The sequence below is a fragment of the Saimiri boliviensis genome, chromosome 14 (assembly GCF_048565385.1).
Source record: "Saimiri boliviensis isolate mSaiBol1 chromosome 14, mSaiBol1.pri, whole genome shotgun sequence".
Classification (NCBI taxonomy): domain Eukaryota; kingdom Metazoa; phylum Chordata; class Mammalia; order Primates; family Cebidae; genus Saimiri; species Saimiri boliviensis.
In genome coordinates, this window is record NC_133462.1 from 59,668,879 (window position 1) to 59,687,649 (window position 18,771).

Below are 18,771 nucleotides of genomic sequence, written 5' to 3' on the forward strand. Positions count from 1 at the left end.
AAATAAATCAGCCAGGAATGGTGGTGAACACCTGTAGTCCTACCTATTTGAGAGGCTGAGGTAGGGGAATTGATTGAGCCTGAGAGTGTGAGGCTGCAATAAGCTATGATCATGCTAGGTGACTCTCTCTCTCTCTCTCTCTCTCTCTCTCTCTCTCTCTCTCTCTCTTTCTCCTCTCTCTGTTTCTCTCTTTAATCTGTAATTCTAAAATCCGAGTACCCTTGAGGCAAAGTTTTCTTCTAACTCATTTAACAGAAAAAAACCGACCCAAACTGTGATGAAATGTATTGTCTCTATATAGGCACTTAGTGTGAATATTTTAATATTTTATGGAGAAATATTAGTAAGACAATAGTATACGCAATATGATTTCTAAAGTCCTAATAGTTCTCAATCTGAAGTAAGCCATTAAGATGAAGAATTACTTGCAATTATTTCCTGTAATACATGTTCTATTTTATCTCTGTATTTATGTAGGGGTAAACTAGATTTTCTTTCCCTTTTAAAATAATTTATTGTATAAACATTCTGTATATAAATCTATAAAAGATACTGAAGAACATGCATTCCTCAAGAAGTAGAACATGGGGTATGTTAAGAAAAATTATTCAAAGCTTAGGACTAGCAAAAAGGCATCATTGAAGTAAATGCTCAATAGATCCCTGGGCATTTTCTAGCAGACCCTCTGGAGATGATCAATTCACAGGAGTATGTGACTCTGATGGACTTTACATTAATTAGGCTCTTTTAGAACTCTTTAAGAGGCTAATTTGCAGAAAATTGATAGGAATGCAAATGATTCTCATCTGAGAACAATGAAAATGATTCCTGATTATGGTAGAGCAAACACATTTTGTCCATTTTGTTTTAATTACTTTCCACCAGGTAGAAAGCCCATTGCAAATGTTATGGTTTGTTACTCTGTAGGATATTAACCAGCTTTGTATCTATTAGAAAGGCCACTTTAGAATGCTTTTGACTGACTGACGCTATTCCCCAAATTCTTCTTTAAACCGGTTGTAGTACCTGGATGGTTCCTCATTAATTAATGAGTTGAATTAAACCTTTGATACATATTTATCTTATATTTACATAAGTGTAATATTCTTTTTTTTTTTTTTTTTTTTCAGACGGAGTTTCGCTCTTGTGACCCAGGCTGGAGTGCAATGGCGCGATCTCGGCTCACCGCAACCTCCGCCTCCTGGGTTCAGGCAATTCTCCTGCCTCAGCCTCCTGAGTAGCTGGGATTACAGGCACGCGCCACCATGCCCAGCTAATTTTTTGTATTTTTAGTAGAGACAGGGTTTCACAATGTTGACCAGGATGGTCTCGATCTCTTGACCTCGTGATCCACCCGCCTCAGCCTCCCAAAGTGCTGGGATTACAGGCGTGAGCCACCGCGCCCGGCAATATTCTTAACTTTTTGAAAATTGTATCTTAGAGGATGCTTACACTGCAGGAATTTGCATATTAGTTGAGAAAAGATAAGACAAAAATTATAAGGCAGCATACAATAAATGACAAGTGACCATACGGATTTTGGGGACTGTGGTAGAGTTTCTGGATGACTGTTTTTTAAAGTTATTTCTGCATTACTTTTATTCATTTAACAGACAATTGCTTTGCAATATGAAGCACTTTGGAAGAGAATACAAATATAATTCAGAAACAAACCCTGTCCTGGGGTTAACAGTTTCATGTGGGAATATAGGGAAGGGAAAAAACACCTTTTCTCTGCTGTATTATATTCAATGGCTGGGACCTGCAAATTAGACTAAGACAGATTAACAGGAGGGAAAATTCTATTTATACATGCAACATGAGTACATGTGGGAAAACTCAGTGGTAAGTAATTTAAAAAGTTGGTTAGAATTGGGGACTTATACATCCTCTTAATAGGTGCAGGTGGGGAGAAGAAAGGCACTTATAAGAAAATAGATTACTGGCTAGGTGTGGTGGCTCATGCCTATTATCCCAGTACTTTGGGGGACTGAAATGGGTGTATCATTTGAGGGCAGGAGTTCGAGACCAGCTTGGCCAAAATGGTGAAACCCCATTTCTACTAAAAACACAAAAATTAGCCAGGTGTGGTAGTGCATGCCTGTAATCCCAGCTACTTGGGAGACTAAGGTACAAGAATTGCCTGAACTCGGGAGGCAGAGGCTGCAGTGAGCCAACATTGTGCCAAGACACCACCTTAAACAAAAAAGAAAACAGAATGCTTTTTGGAAAGATAAGAGGGTTTTCAGGGGAAAAGTAGGAAATAAGAAAGTTTGTGATAACATTTGCATACCTGCGTGGTCTTTCTGTCTCCTTCAAGGCCATGACATTTCCCCGGAGAAGGAATTTGAAACATGTTTTACTCACGCCCTCCCTTCCAGCATAGATCTGCCCTGAAAAGGAATTAATTTATGGCCACCTTATCTCCAAGGTTGCCGCCCTTAGTCAGATAAGAGAAGCCCAAAAAAGCTTTGTTCCTTTCCGTATCACTGAATCTCAAATATCTTTAGCTTAAAATAATCCTTATGCCAAAGTGGCACATTTGGGGATGACATATCCTGATTCCTTTCAGGAGAAAGACATAAATTAATCATTACAAAACAGTAATAATGGATACAGAAAAGAGGAATGTTTGCAACCTTGCTGTGTCCTAAATGCTTTATTATTTTGTTAAAACCTGAAATTTTGTGGGAATTTTACCCCAGTTTCATAATTAGAACACAGAGAACCAACCAAGTGTTGTAATAGTCATGAGCAAGATGAAATGGGAGCCCCCAAAACAATTTTACATGCCTTAATTCCTGAGACCAAAGCATTCCTCTCACCTCTCTCTTTATTCATTTGGTTAACTCTGGACTCAGACCAAATCCTGTCCCAGGAAGAGCCACCAAGTAGGAAGCCTGGTACAGGCCCCGCCAGCAAGGACAATGTGTCACTGCAGGACTTTGGAGCTCTCAGGTTTGGAGTCAATTAAGACCAGCTCCTTGCTGGGAAGTCATAGATCTGGAGGGACAGAGGCAGGTAAGGTTAGCTCACTTCCTTGAGCTTTCTGTCTTTGGTGCTGCTTACAGTCTTAGGATATCTGATATTCAGGAAAGAAGGATGAAGTAACATTCGAAGTTGGGTCTTATCTGAGAAAGTAGCAGGGACTGGCAGCCCCTTCTCTTTCCCCAGTGCTGGCCAGGGTTACAGAAGGTGGACTGTAAACACTGGCAAATATTGACAGAAGTCAAGGTCATGGCAAGACCATTTGGCCCACGACTGTTGGGGAAGGATAAACCTGCCATTCAGAAAGACTGGTCAACTGAATTTGCATTCCCAGAAACCAGGACATTTCTGAAACTGAGTTTTAAAACTGGCAGCTCTTTTGCCATCCCTTTGTATTTTCGCAGTCTCTCCCTGTGCCAGCTTTCTTACAGCTGTTCAGATTTCCTGTTGTAATATTTTTTTTCTTTTTCTCCAGGGAGGGGAAATCAATATTACCTCTTCTCTAGAAAGGAGGTGGTTGGGCTGGTCTTAAGCGTGTTAGAAGATCTTTTTTGATTCAGACCAGGTCTCTGGCCTGAGTAAATTCCAGCCTGGGGCGAGGACTTTGATCACCAGATGTTTTATCGGTGTGCATGCTGTCTTGTGGTTGCGTGGCTGGTTTCTGCTTCAAATGGTATGTATGCTTTCCTTCAGCTCAGCTTACTAGGCATTTGGTGTCAATTTGTGAGGTTATGAGAAACTCTGTCTAGAGCTTTAAGGAAGTTTGCGTTTATGATATTTATTTCTTCTATTGAAAAATCTCACATTATCCTAATGTTCTATACTCAGTAGGAGCTTAGTATATATTTAATGATGATCCTGCTCTCTGAAGTGGATGGTTACTGCTTACTTTCCTTTTCTGTTCTGGGAGCAAAAAGAGTACTAATTTCAAAATCCTGTGAGGTCTTACTTGTTATAAACTCCAGGACCACCATTTGGGGAGGGAACCATTTGTTTAGCAGTGGACAACTTGTGGCTGAATTTGAGTAAAATTCCTGTAATTCTTTTGGAAATAAAACTTTGGAAGTCCTCTGGAAGGGAGGGACATGGACGTACATGGGCATGGAAGACTATAAGAATCAGAATCAATAATCCAGCGAAAAGAGACAAGGATGGGGAAATCTAATAAGGGTTCCCTGACAGCACATGATATGGCAAATGAATCTGTTTTCTTTTTCCTTCCAGCAGAGCACTGTCCAGAGCTTCCTCCAGTGGACAACAGCATATTTGTTGCAAAGGAGGTGGATGGACAGATTCTGGGGACTTACATTTGTATCAAGGGCTACCACCTGGTAGGAAAGAAGACCCTTTTTTGCAATGCCTCTAAGGGGTGGGATAACACCACTACTGAGTGCTGCTGTAAGTTAGATCTTTCTACATCCTTGCCTGTGTTGATATTCTGTTTTACTCCTTCACATCCTACTTCATGTAGGCCGTGGTAAAACTTTATGAGAAAACAAAAATTCTCAATTTCTAGGAGTCCCCTTTTAAAGCACTCCAGTGGAGGAGCATCTCTTGGAAGCTCCATGATCAGATCTTGATCAGTATTAATTTAGTTGAATGAATAGGATCAATTCACCCTATGGGAAATAAATAAATTTCTTCCAGTTACTAGTACTATTTTTTTGCCGTAATTTCTTTAACCCAATATTGCTTTAAAAATGTTTATGTTATGAAAAATTTTAAATGTCTACAAAAGACAGAAGAGTCAAATTAACTCATATAGACTCATCACATAATTTCATCAACTGTCCACACCTGACTAATCTTGTTTCATGTATATTCTCACTTTATTATTTTGAAGGAAGTACATCATATCATTTTATTTCACCCATCAAATTTTGAACTGGGAATAGTTTATATTCTCAGGTTACAGATGTGATAATTGAGATCCAACTAACTTGCTCAAGGTCACAAAACTCATTTCTGGTATCCTCTGTGGAGATGGGGAATAATTCATCCATATTCCATTTATTACTACTATTTTTTAAAGAATAGTTGTATTAGTTCTCTTGTATACCCAGAGTAGAGCACACCAATATTATTATCCTTCATTCATATAACCAAACTCGTGTCCCTGAGCATTCTCTCCTGTTTTTTTTTTCCACTCCATGGGAAAAAGCATAATAAAATAAAAAATGATAAGTGTACATTTGGGTAGATGAAAGGAAAAGGAAGACTTGCCTCAAACACAGGTTCAATAATTTTGAGCCATGCTTGATGTAACAGTACAACAAGCATGCTATTGGTAATTTTCAGTTACGTACTTAATTACTTTCAGTTCCTAGTTCATGTTGGTCTTGTGCATGACAAAGATCTTTTTAGCTGTATTTAGATCATCCCCTCTTTCTTCATTCTGTATTGATGTGGTAGTACCATGTACCTCACCCAATTCAAAATGTGCAGTACTAGCTCTAATTTGACGTTTTCTCACTGAAGACTGAGGAGGTCTGGCCTTTGCTGTGTTGGGCTTTAGCCTTGCACTTTCAGATTATTGCTTATTTTCTTCTTCAGTGGGTCACTGTCCTGACCCTGTGCTGATGAACGGCGAAGTCTATTCTTCAGGACCTGTGAATGTAAGTGACAAAATCACGTTTAAGTGCAGTGATCATTACATCCTCAAGGGCAGCAAATGGAGCCAGTGTCTAGAGGACCACACCTGGGCACCTCCCTTTCCCATCTGCAAAAGTAGTAAGTATAAGAGAAATCATCAAGAATCCCCAAAATACTGCCTAATAGTGTAACTTAGACATTTGCCACATCCCTGGAATGTGTGTTCCTTTTTTTTTCATATCAGGGATGGGCTTAAGACCTAGCAGACAGCCATGAAACAAGTGGAACTCACAGAACCTTTACTCACAGGTGTAAATCTCACCTCAAGAGATACATTCCAATGCAATGAATGGCATCCAAAGCACACCTTTTTCTTTCTCAAGTAGGGGTCCTGTCCTACTAGGTTTAATGTAGAGTAGTTTGGAGCATTGGCTATTTTATTTTTTAATTTCAAGACAGTGATTTAAAGTCTTTGTTTGAAAAGTAAACAGAAAACAATGGAAAAACATAACTCATCTATTGCAAAATTATCTACAAGAAGCTAAAGACCATCTTTCTGTTACTACAGTTCATATCTCTCAGAGTTAGTAAGTAGGGTGTGTTTATTGCATGACATTTTCTTATGTTTATACAGACATTTAAAACGAATACACACAAATAAAATGTGTAAATTTAATAAGCATTAAATAGCTATTTTGCATGTATGTATCTATATAAATATACCTATAGAAATGGGACTTGCTATACATATTTTTAAATTGCTTTTTTTCATGTATACATGGCAATTTTCCCAGATCAGTCCATATAGCTCTATTGCCCGCTATCTAATAACTGCATATGTGTATGTCATAATTTATTACACCTCTCTCACATTATTTTCATATTTTTGCTATTAAGAACAATGCTGAAATGAATATTTTATATACACACATCTTTATGTCTACATTATTGTTTCTATGAGATAGATTTCTAACATGATTGCTGGATCACAGGATGCCATTATTTGCAGAATATACTTCAAATATCCAAGAAATTCTACTAAAATATTTAATACATACTTGGATACAAAATAAATATTAAAAAATCAATGTTTTTACTTTCTATTGATAATTATTAGTTAAATTTGAAATGTAAAAATAATTCTCTTCACAAAATGGATATGAAAATTTACTGAAAGATATGAACCAAGTCTTGAATGAAAGAAAGACATGCCATGATCCTGGCTGAGCAGACTTAGTATTACAATACAAGGCCTACCAGAAGCTTAATTTCAAAAAACAAGAAAAAAATAATTAAAAAGATCTCACCTAGTAGGGTACACATCTAACACTGTAAATATTTTTGGGAAAAAGATGAATGATGGATCAAAGGGAAGGGAGTACTTGCTATATTAGATAATAAAATGGACTACAAAGTTACTATGAGCACAATAGCATTAAAATGGCAAACTGTAGGTATTACACATTATATGGCATTAAAATAGCAAAGTATAGGTACAGATAAGTAGAACATCTTAAGTCAGGAGGAAAAGTCTATTCAGTGGTTATGGAATAATTATCTATTTGGAAGAAGATGCAGTTAGGTCTGCAGCTCATACCATATTCACAATACTTTACAGATGGATTTTAAACACATAACTATAAAAAGCAAAATTATTAAATCATTAAAAGAAAACGTGAGATGACATATTTATTATGTTGGGCTGGGGAAAGCCTTCCTAAGCAGTAACATAAAACTCAGAAGTCATAAAGGAAGAAAGTGGGCAGATTTAATTAAAATTTTAAAAGAAAAACTTCTACATATTAAAAGACATCATAAAAGTTAAAAGATAACAGACTTGAAGAAAGTATTGCAACATATTTCATGGTTAAAGAGTTAATGTTTTTAGTACACAAAGATCTCCTAGAGATCAGTAAGGAACAAACAATCCAATAGAAAACAAGCAAAGTTGTGTAAGGACAGGCAATTCCAAAATAATGGCCCTAAACAGTACTTCTGTTTCCTAATTATGTGAAAGGATATTGCACATACTAATGATTATATAACTGAAAATTAAAATTTGATATACATCTTTTACTGATCAGATTAGCAAAAAATGAAAAGATGAATCTAATTTAATATCATTCAGGATCTGAGGAAATAGCCATTTACATCAGTGAGAGTATAAAGTGCTATCACTATTTGGATGTATTTTGGCAGTAGCCACTAAAATAACAAAAGCCAGGCATGGTAGTGCATGCCTGTAGTCCCAGCTATTTGGGAAGCTAAGGCAGGAGGACAGCTTGAGCTCAGAAATTTGAGGCCAGACTAGACAACATAGTGAGGCCTGTCTCTAAAAATAATAAAAAATAAAAATGAAATGATAAAGACAGGCAGTTTAAGAGCACAAACTATATATGCTCTTACATGAAGGAATGTGGGGTTATTTAAAACATGCATACGTACTGTTAAATTACATGCATATAATATTTTATAATATGCGTACATACAGTTAAATTACAAGCATATAATATTTTATATCATTAGCTTGACACAAGTTTAAAGCATTTCCTTTTCTTCCAAATGTTTTCTGTTTTACTCTGTTTTGATTCAGTCGTTTCTATTCTAGCTCTTAACCACAGAAGCCCTGTCTTTTTATGTCTCTTCACTTTCTAAATCTAGGATGAGCTCCCAGGTTTCTGAACAAAGCGCATTCTTTCTGTTGAGATCCAAGGCCCACATCATGTCCTTCAGTCCAAAATTGTACTGATGAAAGTTCCCAGAACCTTGGTGGAATGTAATCCCCCAAACAACTCATGGACATTCTTCTTGCTTTCCTCTATTCATCCCTTGAGCTCAGTCTTTGAGCTTTACAAAATTAGTGTATTAACTGCATAAGTAATATTAATTCATCTTTGCTGTAGAAATATATAGAAAATAAATGATGAAACTAATTACCTACAAGCCTACCATCTAAGGATAAGGGCACTGGTTTTTGGCATATGACCTTCCATATCTTTTTTTTCTCTGCTTACGTTTGTGTAACTGTGATTTACAAAAATAATATTACATATGCTCTTTCATGATTTGCCATTTTTACTCAACCATTTGTTTAGAAAACCTTTACGTTTCAGGTCTTCTAAACAAATGGTTGAGTAACATATACCTACAAAATCATTATTAGCCTCTATTCTTGATTGACATGTTTAGTGTCCTGTGGTCTCAGAGCTGACTGGGACCTTAGAGATACTATTTAACCTGCTTATCTGATAATATTAGGAAGGAATCCAAGAGGAGCAAAATGGCTTCCTTAGGGCTACATAGCTAGTGGAAGAGCCAGAATCAAAACTCACCAGCTCCTACCACGTCATCCAATTTTCCTTCCACATTTCCACAGACTCATCCTCTTCCCTTCCAGCCATGTTCTCACCTATTTCTTTTTCTTTTGAGACAGAGTTTTGCTCTGTTGCCCAGGCTGGAGTGCAATGGCACAATCTCGGCTTACTGTAACCTCCACTTCCCAGGTTCAAGCGATTCTCGTGCCTCAGCCTCCCAAGTAGCTGAGATTACAGGAGCGCCACCATGCCGGGCTAATTTTTGTATTTTTAGTAGAGACTGGGTTTTGCCATGTTGACCAGGCTAGTCTCTAACTCCTGGCTTCAAGCCATCCACCTGCCTCTGCCTCCCAAAGTGCTAGGATTATAGGTGTGAGTCACTGTTCCCGCCTTCTTCCCTTTTTCTGATACTCTCCTTGTTATAGTTTGGCTGTGTGTTCCTGCTCAAATCTCATATTTAATTGTAGTCTCCAGTGTTGGAGGTGGGGTTTGATGGGAGGTGACTGGATCATGGGGCAGATTTCTCATGAATGGTCTCGCATCGTCCCCCCGTAGGTACTGTCCTTGTGATAGTGAGTTCTCCTGAGATCTGATTGTTTAAAAGTGTGTAGCACCTCCTCCCTCTCTCTTGTTCCTGCTCCTGTTATGTGAGATGCCTCACTTCCCCTTCGCCTTCTGCCATAATTGTAAGTTTCCTGAGGCCTACCCACAAGCTAAGCAGGTGCCAGCACCATGCTTCCTGTACAGCATGTGGAACTGTGAGCCAATTAAACCTCTTTTCTTTATAAATTACCCAGTCTCAATTATTTGTTTATAGCAATGTGAGATGGACTAACACACTCTTATCCATAACGGACATCAGCTTCCATTTGAACTCACATGCTTTATTTCCTCTCTCAGGGAGTTATTTCTTCAGCCTTCACCTATGGCCCACTTTTTCTTTTCATATACATTAATGATTAGCATCATTACAACTTAAAATTTCTTTCCTTCAGCTCCTGCTAGTCAGAGGATTTAGAAGTAAAACTAGGAATTTACTTCTAAATCCCTAGTAACTCAGAAGATGAGCTGGGGGAAAGCTCTTTCCCATGGACAAATATGATTTAAAAGAGAAGGAAATGAATGGAGAACACGTCCCCAGATCTCACAGGTGCTGCTCTGAGGACGTTGGGTGCTGGCATAAACAGCTGCACGTAGGGGTGCTGTTCACTGAGTATGCCTGGCCCTCACAACTGTCACTTCTATACTCCTTTCTCTCAGGAGACTGTGACCCTCCTGGGAATCCAGCTCATGGGTATTTTGAAGGAAATAATTTCACCTTAGGATCCACCATTAGCTATCACTGTGAAGACAGGTAAGTGAACACAGCCTGTCAAATGCCAGATCTTGCTCCTCACAGCATTGTTTTTGAGAATAACCCAGTCTGTGTCTACCTGGCTGTCTAACTTCCTACTGCTGCAGGATTCTGAGCTCATTCTGATTTTGAGAGCTGTTTTGGTCCTCTGCTCACTCTCCCCAATCCCTAGAAGAAAGATTGATCCTACTAAAGTGTCTTACTTATTATCCTAATGCAAGTATCTCTTTTTCCTCTCTGTCAAGACAAGATAAATTATTTAAAATGTGTAGGTTTGGCTGGGCATGGTGGCTCACACCTATAATCCTAGCACTTTGGGAGGCCAAGGTAGGTGGATTGCTTGAGGTCAGGAGTTTGAGACCAGCCAGGTCAACATAGCAAAACCCTCGTCTCTACCAAAAATACAGAAATTAGCTGGGTGTGGTGGCACGTGGTTGTAATCCCAGCTATTTGGGAGGCTGAGGCATGAGAATTGCTTGAACCGGGGAGGCAGAGGGTGTAGTGAGCCTAGATGGCGCCATTGCGCTTCATTCTGGGTGGAAAAGTAAGACTAAAAAAAATTAAAAAAAAAAAATTAAATATGTGACATTGTTGTTACTGTTTTTGAGACAGTGTCTCCCTCTGTCCCCAGACTGGAGTGCAGTGGTGTGCTCATAGCTCACTGCAACCTCTGCCTCCTAGGCTCACATGATCCTTCCACCCCAGCCTCCCTAATAGCTTAGACTACAGGCGTGGGCCACCACGTTTGGCTAATTTTTTTAAGTTTTGTAGAGACAGGGTCTCCCTATGTTGCCCAGGCTGGTCTTGAACTCCTGAGCTCAAGTGATCCTCCCACCTTGGTCTCTCAAAATGCTGGAATTACAAACATGAATCACCCCATCTGGCCTAAAATGTATGTTTTTCTTAAAAAAAAAATCAGAGAATAAAAATACTAATAAACAAATACAGAAGTATAGAAATATAAAGACTTAGTATACAGACAGACCCTTAAAGCCTCCTAATTAACTCAGAGTCAAGTGGCCTCCCTGGCACTTCAATGGACTCTGCAGGCAACACTCTGTTTTTCTGATTAAAAGCTATTGCTCCTTTTTAGCCCCTTTGCTAAGATGTATTTGAAAGGTGTTTCTCATTTTCTACTTTTTTTAGAGCTTAGATGCCAAATGCCTTTTTAGGCTATTGAATGATAAAGTGCTTCTCTCACTCTCCCCACACAAAACCTGTGTGGGTAAACACCTGATTTAGAATTTCTCACTTCTCTGTGTTTTATGGTTTGACTCATCACTTGGGTCCTTCCCACCTCCAGGGGAATGGTTTCACTTCTAACAGCTTTGTAATACCGAGATAACTTAAGCAGGCATTGAGGCTCAAGGGCAGGGAGGTGGATTCCATCACAGCATGAAATACTGAAATACAACTACACAAAACCAGTCTCCGTTACCCAACTCAGGAGGTGGAAAAGCTAAGCCTTGTTCTAATTTCTGTTCAGATACTACTTAGTGGGCACACAGGAGCAGCATTGCATTGATGGGGAGTGGAGCAGTGTACCTCCAGTCTGCAAGTTGATCCAGGAAGCTCCAAAACCAGAGTATGAGAAGGCACTTGTAAGTAGGGGGCTTGTGTCTGTGTTGTTCACAGCTGGATCTCCAGGGCCTGGCATTACTCCTGGCATATGCTCAGTATATATCTGCTCAATGTGGGATATTTTGCTTATGAATGTGTTGGCCTTGGCCTGGCTATAGAAGGGCCTCATAAACTATTAACTCATATTTTTATAAATGGAAGTTGGAGTTTCCATTCATCACCACCATCACAAATGCCTCATGAGACCCTGTTGGTAGGAGGTGTTGTCTCATGTGTCTTATAAAGCCGTGGTCCCCAACCTTTTTGGCACCAGGTATGGGTTTCATGGAAGACAATTTTCCCATGGATGGGGGTGGGGAGAGTGGGGATGGTTTGGGGATGATTCAGGTGCATTACATTTATTGTGCACTTTATTTCCATTATTACATTGTAATATATAATAAAGTGATTATACAAGCCACCATAATGTAGAATCAGTGAGAGCCCTGAGCTTGTTTTCCTGCAACTGGATGGTCCTATCTAGTTGGGAGTGAAGGGAGACAGTGACAGATCATCAGGCATTAGATTCTCATCTGGGAGTGATGGGAGACAGTGACAGATTACCAGGTGTTAGATTCTCATAAGGAGTGGGCAACCTAGATCCTTCACGTGGGCAGTTCACATAGGGTTCACACTCTTATGAGAATCTAATGCCACTGCTGATCTGACAGGAGGTGGAGCTCAGGCAGCAATGCAAGCGATGCAGAGTGGCTATAATTATAAAGAAGCTTTGCTTGCCTGCCCACCACTCACTTTCTGCTGTGTGGGCCAGTTCCTAATACGCCATGGACAAGGTATTGATTTGTGGCCCTGGGGTGGGAGATCCCTGTTATAGAGCAAGGCACATAAGCCCAATGTGTAAGAATGGGAAAAGTCTCTAAAATCTTCTAGGCTCCAAAAACCAACCAACAAACAAACGAACAACACTGAGCGGATCCATTTTCATTGAGACTCTTCTTTTAGTTCATCTTTATTACTGGGATAATATTAATAAGTATATTGAAGCCAGAAAATATAAATGATTCACCATGTTGAAAACACAAATCTTTGCTTAAGCTAGCCTGGTTCTGAGCCCCCATTGAGAGAGCTAACTGCTGCTCACTGGCTTCAGAGTATATAGCCGGGTCTCAGTCCTTCCCTTGTAACTTGTAGAACATTTTCTTTTTTCAGCTTGCCTTTCAGGAAAGTAAGGACCTCTGCAAAGCCATAGAGAACTTTATACAACAATTAAATGAAAATGACCTGAAAATGGAGGAGCTAAAATATTCTCTGGAGCTGAAGAAAACTGAGTTGAAGGCAAAATTGTTTAAAACTGCAGCTGAGCAGATGTAATAGAAATAAACCTATGAATAAATTTTCCTCTTGGTTCTGAAATTGGTTTCAGATATACCTCTTATTGAGCTGAAATTGCCAACTGCAGTTGTGTAATGCACCGTGTGTGTGTGTGTGTGTGTGTGTGTGTGTGTGTTCTCAGAATGTGAAAAGTCCAAATGTAGTGGTTGTTTAAAACCAGAATTAGCAACATGTTATTGGAGAATGATGGGCTTAATTTCCAGTCTGTAAGGAGTATGGGGAAACTCTGATCTCAGCTGAGAGCATGCCTCGTATTTTAACATGAGACTTGAATTACGAAACCAAAACTGGCCGAGGCAGGTGTTTCACTTGAGGTCCGGAGATAGAGACCAGCCTGACCAACATGGAGAAACCCCGTCTCTATTAAAAATATAAAAAATTAGCCAGGTGTGGTGGCTCATGACTGTAATTCCAGTTACTTGGGAGGCTGAGATAGGAGAAATGCTTGAATCTGGGAGGTGGATATTGCGGTGAGCCAAGATTACACCATTGCACTCCAGCCTGGGCAACAAGAGCGAAACTTTGTCTCAAAAACAAAAACAAAAACAAAAAACAAAGAAACCAAAACTGATTGAAACTTATGAAGCAAAAATTAACCTCCTATTTTGGAAAAGATGCTTAGAATAGTTGCATCCTCAAAAATGACCCATTGGAACAGAAGTAGAGTTAAGACTCAAACTCTCCTCCAAGTCCTGTCCATCTGGTTTATTGAAGCAGGTTTCCAAATTTTCTGCAGGAAAATGGCTTACTGCCTTTTGAATGAAACCTAATCCTGCATGGTAGATTTGACACGGTGCAACACAAGTGAATGTATTTCTTCTCTTTTTAGAAACAAAAATTTTAAATTAGTTTTTATTTTCAATTCTCCTTTTTTAGAGGGTAGAAGAAATAAGAATCCTATGGCTTTCTATCAAGCTGTCATACAGAGCTGGCCTGACAAGCTTCTCCCATCTCTTATTCTGACTGCTACCTGATATACATAGGATATCTGGATAAAATACAACCAAAATACATAAGCCAGCTTGAAATAATGGAAAATCGCTAGGTAGAGTTAGAAAGAGGAATAAGAGATGGACTCTTGAGTACCACGTGTCTACTAATAGACACAAGACATGTACACACAAAGCATTACTTTAGAGTGGATAGAATGAACTAAACACTTTTCAGACAACAGACAACACTGGGCTATGAGAGCTCAGATGAGAGGAGGTTCACTTCTGATGGGAGGAGGAGGCAGGAATATTGTCAAGGAAGAAGTCATAGTTATTTGGGCCTTCAAAACTGAGTGAGAATTAGAGACAAAGATCAGGGAGCACATTCTGGGTGGAAAGAATATTCAAGAAATGGAGTGAGACAATAAGATTTTTAATCAAGTAAATTTATTCCTAGGAATAATCTAACTGGAGCAAAATGATTTGAAATTGAAGCTCCTTCTTACATATATGTCTATCTGGGAGGACCTTATGAGCATTTGAAATGTCCACTCTTAGGAAAATTTTTAGAAAGTTATGGTACTTCAAATGTAATACAGACTTACACAGTGATAATTAGAAGGAAGTAGAAAATCTTAAAAATATAATCTTAAGTAAAAATAGAATATTTAATAACAAGGACTTATGACTGCATTTATGCGAAAACTGTATTCTTGTGAGAAAGGGCTAGACAATGATAGGCACAGATAAAAAACAGTTGTCTTCGAGTGGTGTAATTATAGGTGTTTATTCTCTTACAGCTTTTTAGTGTTATAAAATGAATTTCAAATAATAATACATTTAGAAAGTACAACACAGAGGCAGAAAAAATGGCATATGTTTAGGAATTTGCACATAGCCTGGACTGGTCTGGATAAGGCACAGAAAGTGGTGAGAGAGAGGGTGGCTGGAAAGAGAAGTCAAAGTCAGTTTATGGAGGGATCTGAATGACACGCTAGAGAATATCCGCTTGTCTTTGGTAGGCAGAGAATATATACTTGTTTTTGGCAGGCAGACTCTGGAGACACGGAAGTCTTTCAAACAAGGAAGTAATAAGGATAGTACATAAATATTTCTCTCCCAATTGTTGGTTGTAATATTGGTTGATGAGGGAAAAGAACTAAGACAGAGAAGCCAAAGAAAGGGCTCCTACGATAGTTCATACAGGAGGCACTTTCAGCCCGAACCGGTTTGACAGCAGCAGAAATGAAAAAGCAGCAGAGACATGACAGACATTGCAAAACTTGTATCAAAACAACCTGTCAACAATTGAACACTGAAGGGTGAGGGAAATGAGGAGTTAAAAAGTGAATCTGAAATTTTATTCCTGAGAACTAGAGGCCAAAAACAAGTTGGGGTCAGAAAGTGATGCTTGTTAGCAGGAAATGAGAAATTCCTCTTTGGATGTGCTGAGGGTGATGTGATTGCAAGATGTCCAGTGGGCAATAAAAAAAAAAAAAAAAAAAAAAAAAGCAGAAAGCAAGTCTTGAGTTCGGGAGAGTAATCAGAAATAAAAATGTCGTGCCAGCTAGTCTTCTTACTGGTGATAGTTCAAGCTGTGACAGAAAGCAAGATCATTAAAATTACAAAGGGATTTTTTTTTTTTTTTAAAGAGGAGCCTGAGATACATCTGTATTTAGGAATGAGGAGGAGAAAGAGGAGGTAACAATAACTAAGAAAGAGAAATTAGTTAAGGGAATCAGGAAAGTTTAGTGCTATGGAAGCCAAAGGCCAAGAGAGTTTCAAAGGGGAAATGGTCAGCAGTAACAAAGGCTGCAGACAGATCATAAAGAAACTAATTAAAGATATTTTGGACTTGGACCTAAGGGCATGCCTCAGAGAGACCTGTCACGGAAGAGTGGGTAGAAGCCAGATGGAAAAGCAACAGGCGGAGTGATGAATGAGAAAGAACAGGCAGCTGGAATAGGCTACACCTTTGAGGAGTTCAGCATCATGCTAAAGAAGAAAGATGGAATTTGAGGTGCTGGCAACATTGCAGCAACATTTCAGGATAAGAGATGCATTGAAAATGAGGCAGGCAAAGAAGAAACAATTCTCCTCTCGATGAGGAGTGAATAGGAGGGAAAATTTGACGTTGATGAAGCTAAGGTAGAATGATATTTAGTAAAGTAGGAGGTAAGAGCAGCTGCTGAGAGGGAATGTGACAATTTGGTGACCTGGAGAGAAAAATCTGGAAGAATCACGGTGGAAAGTAAATGAAAGACTTCAACACATTGGGAAACAGTACTTTAAAGAAACACCAGCTTTCAAGGTGACATTTCTTCCAATTTAGCTCTTAAGACTGTGCAATCTGGAATCCTCCTCTGTTCATTCTCGTCAAATCAGTGTCTCACCTTGGTGACTAGCAAATGGTTTCTTCACATCTAATGTCCTTATCACTTTATCTAATAATTTATACCTTTTATTCAAGTCTCACATCTTCTGTAACACCTTCCTTGATTAATTCAATCTGTTGTAGTTTAGCTCCTTTTCTGAAACTCCTCTGGGACTTTTAGTATTTATTACAGAAAAAATGAAGTTCTCAGAAAGAATGGTCTTTTAACAACAATCTTCTGAGCACACAAATCTTAAGCTTGAGGATTAGTAGCTTAATTGGGCAATGTCAGTGCTTGTGGTCTTTTTAGGTCTATGTGATAAGAAACATGGCCAATCCTTCATTGTGTTCTTCTGAGCAACAATGGACAGATCAACTTCCGGAGGCCCTCTGGTGCCTGACATGTAGTAAGAGTTAACATTTGCTGAACTCTGAATACGTTCTAGATAACTCAGCACCTAGTGGAAACCCAGTACATGTTTGATAAATTCCCCACCTTTTGAAATTCCTTGGAGTGGGATAGAGATGAGCTCTGGACAAGAACATCGGCTCCCAAACTCCAGGAAAGCATACCCAGTGTCATTGAAAGAGGATCATTTTTGTGGAGCCTGTCTGAACCTCGCAGTATCTAAGGTTTCCAGGCAAAGCTGGATTGTGTCTTGCATAACTCTCCCATGTTTATGAAAAGAAAAAAGAATTCTGGCTTCAAATTTAAATTACCTTTCCACTTAGGGGAAATGGTTGGCAGAGGAGAAGGTAAACGATTGCAACATGTTATGAAGAATGAGGACTAGTGAAGAGGAAGGAGCTTTGGTAAACAGTCCTGCTTTATTCCTGTGTTAATCATTCATTGGACCCATCAAAAGTTTCTCCCCATCTGTTTCCATCTAGCCATCCCTGACCAGCCAACTGCATGACTGAAATTCAGGGACTTTTTGGTGGAGCAATTACCAGTCAATTTCAGGGTATGATAAACTCTGATCTGGGGAGGAACCAGGACTGCATAGACCAAGGCAATTTTCTTCTTTGAGAAACTATCCAAGATATCATCATAGAATCTTCTGCTCTTCCTCAACTACCAAAGGTCAGTGGACTACTAAACCCTTGAGGTAGCTTGGGGGAAATGTTGGTGGTTTGGCCCTTTAAGGAGTGCAGAATTAGTAGAATAAAACAGAGACAAAATCTTGGAGGAGTTTTCAGCAGAAATCTTTTCAGAAGCACTGTATTAGGAGGATGTATGACTTGAAAAGTACTTTAAACTCCATTTGAGCCTCAATTTTTTAAAATTATAAATGGAGGAATAATATTGCATTCTAGTAAAATATGCTAAAGAAGAGGTGTAAGGTATTGCTTTGTTACCGTTTCTAAAAGACAGGTGTGTTGGTTTGTTGATCTTCCGCCATCTTCCCACATCAGGGAGTTGAGGCAAGGGGTCAACCAGACTTTCCAAAGGGTTCACAGGAAGCCTGCTTTTCATAGTCTACATTCTGAAAACTGGGGCATTTTTTTTTTTTTTTTTTTGAGATTTGATTAACCACTCCAAATCTCCTCCACCATTGACAGGAAAGACTTTCAGATTTGGTAATAAGGAAGACACTGGCCAGCCTCCAGTTGGTCTCTGAAGCTAGCAGTCTTAGTCATCCTTACCTTCTTCTCTACTTTTTAAATTTGATGATGCTGATAACCCTTCCTTCTCGAAATTCTCTTCTTTCTTGGTTGACCAGGATACAGTACTATTCTGGTCCTCATTTCAATTCTTCAACCATTGTCTCTTTGCTGATTCCTATTCTGTCTCTAAATATGGTAGCAACAAGAGAATAAAGAGTAGACCACAGAAAAGGTGGAAGCGTCAAAGAAAGTTGGTGTTAAGCTTAGAGATATATTTGAATGTAGTATGAGCATAGAATAAAGGAGCTGATAGGAAAATAAAGAGATTCTAGGCAGGGAGGGCAAAGTGGAAGCAAGTTCTTTCTGAAGTTTGTAAGTGATATGATTGAGAGCCCAGGTATAAGGAAGAAGACACTCAGCCCAAGACTGGAGAAAAATATTATCCTTTCACAAGGTATTTCATTTTAAAAGGGGAAAGTTAGACAAAATAAATGTCTTAACTTAAAAAGTAACTTCTCATGGAAGGGGAAATTTGAGGACTAAAGATTTTTCCATTGTCTCTCAAATTGTACTGCATTGCTAAATGCTGATAGTATTTTTCACAACGGACCGGCCATGCTGACTGAAGTTCTTGAG

The 18,771-nt window shown here is 39.0% G+C and overlaps 2 protein-coding genes across 6 annotated transcripts in view; both read left to right on the forward strand.

The window, feature by feature from the left end:
• The first annotated feature begins 2,927 nt into the window (after positions 1-2,927).
• Positions 2,928-13,242, forward strand: C4BPB (complement component 4 binding protein beta). Of its 4 annotated transcripts, XM_010341002.3 has the most exons (7): positions 2,928-3,021; positions 3,464-3,661; positions 4,213-4,386; positions 5,542-5,718; positions 10,155-10,248; positions 11,735-11,849; positions 13,039-13,242. In XM_010341002.3, the coding sequence occupies exons 2-7, from the start codon at positions 3,604-3,606 to the stop codon at positions 13,198-13,200; spliced, it is 780 nt and encodes a 259-aa protein (XP_010339304.1). In that variant the 5' UTR covers positions 2,928-3,021; positions 3,464-3,603; the 3' UTR covers positions 13,201-13,242. The 4 variants fall into 4 exon arrangements, with proteins under 4 accessions (XP_010339304.1, XP_003930472.1, XP_039319369.1 ...); XM_003930423.3 differs by lacking the exon at positions 2,928-3,021 and having other exon boundaries at positions 3,263-3,661; XM_039463435.2 differs by lacking the exon at positions 2,928-3,021 and having other exon boundaries at positions 3,263-3,661; positions 4,213-4,319.
• Positions 13,243-17,366: 4,124 nt separating this feature from the next.
• The window catches only part of C4BPA (complement component 4 binding protein alpha), a 28,361-nt gene continuing 26,956 nt past the window's right edge, over positions 17,367-18,771 (forward strand). For both annotated transcript variants that reach the window (XM_010341001.2, XM_003930421.3), the window contains exon 1: positions 17,367-17,611. The gene's annotated coding sequence lies outside the window, so the exon portion shown is untranslated. The remainder of the gene's footprint in view (positions 17,612-18,771) is intronic.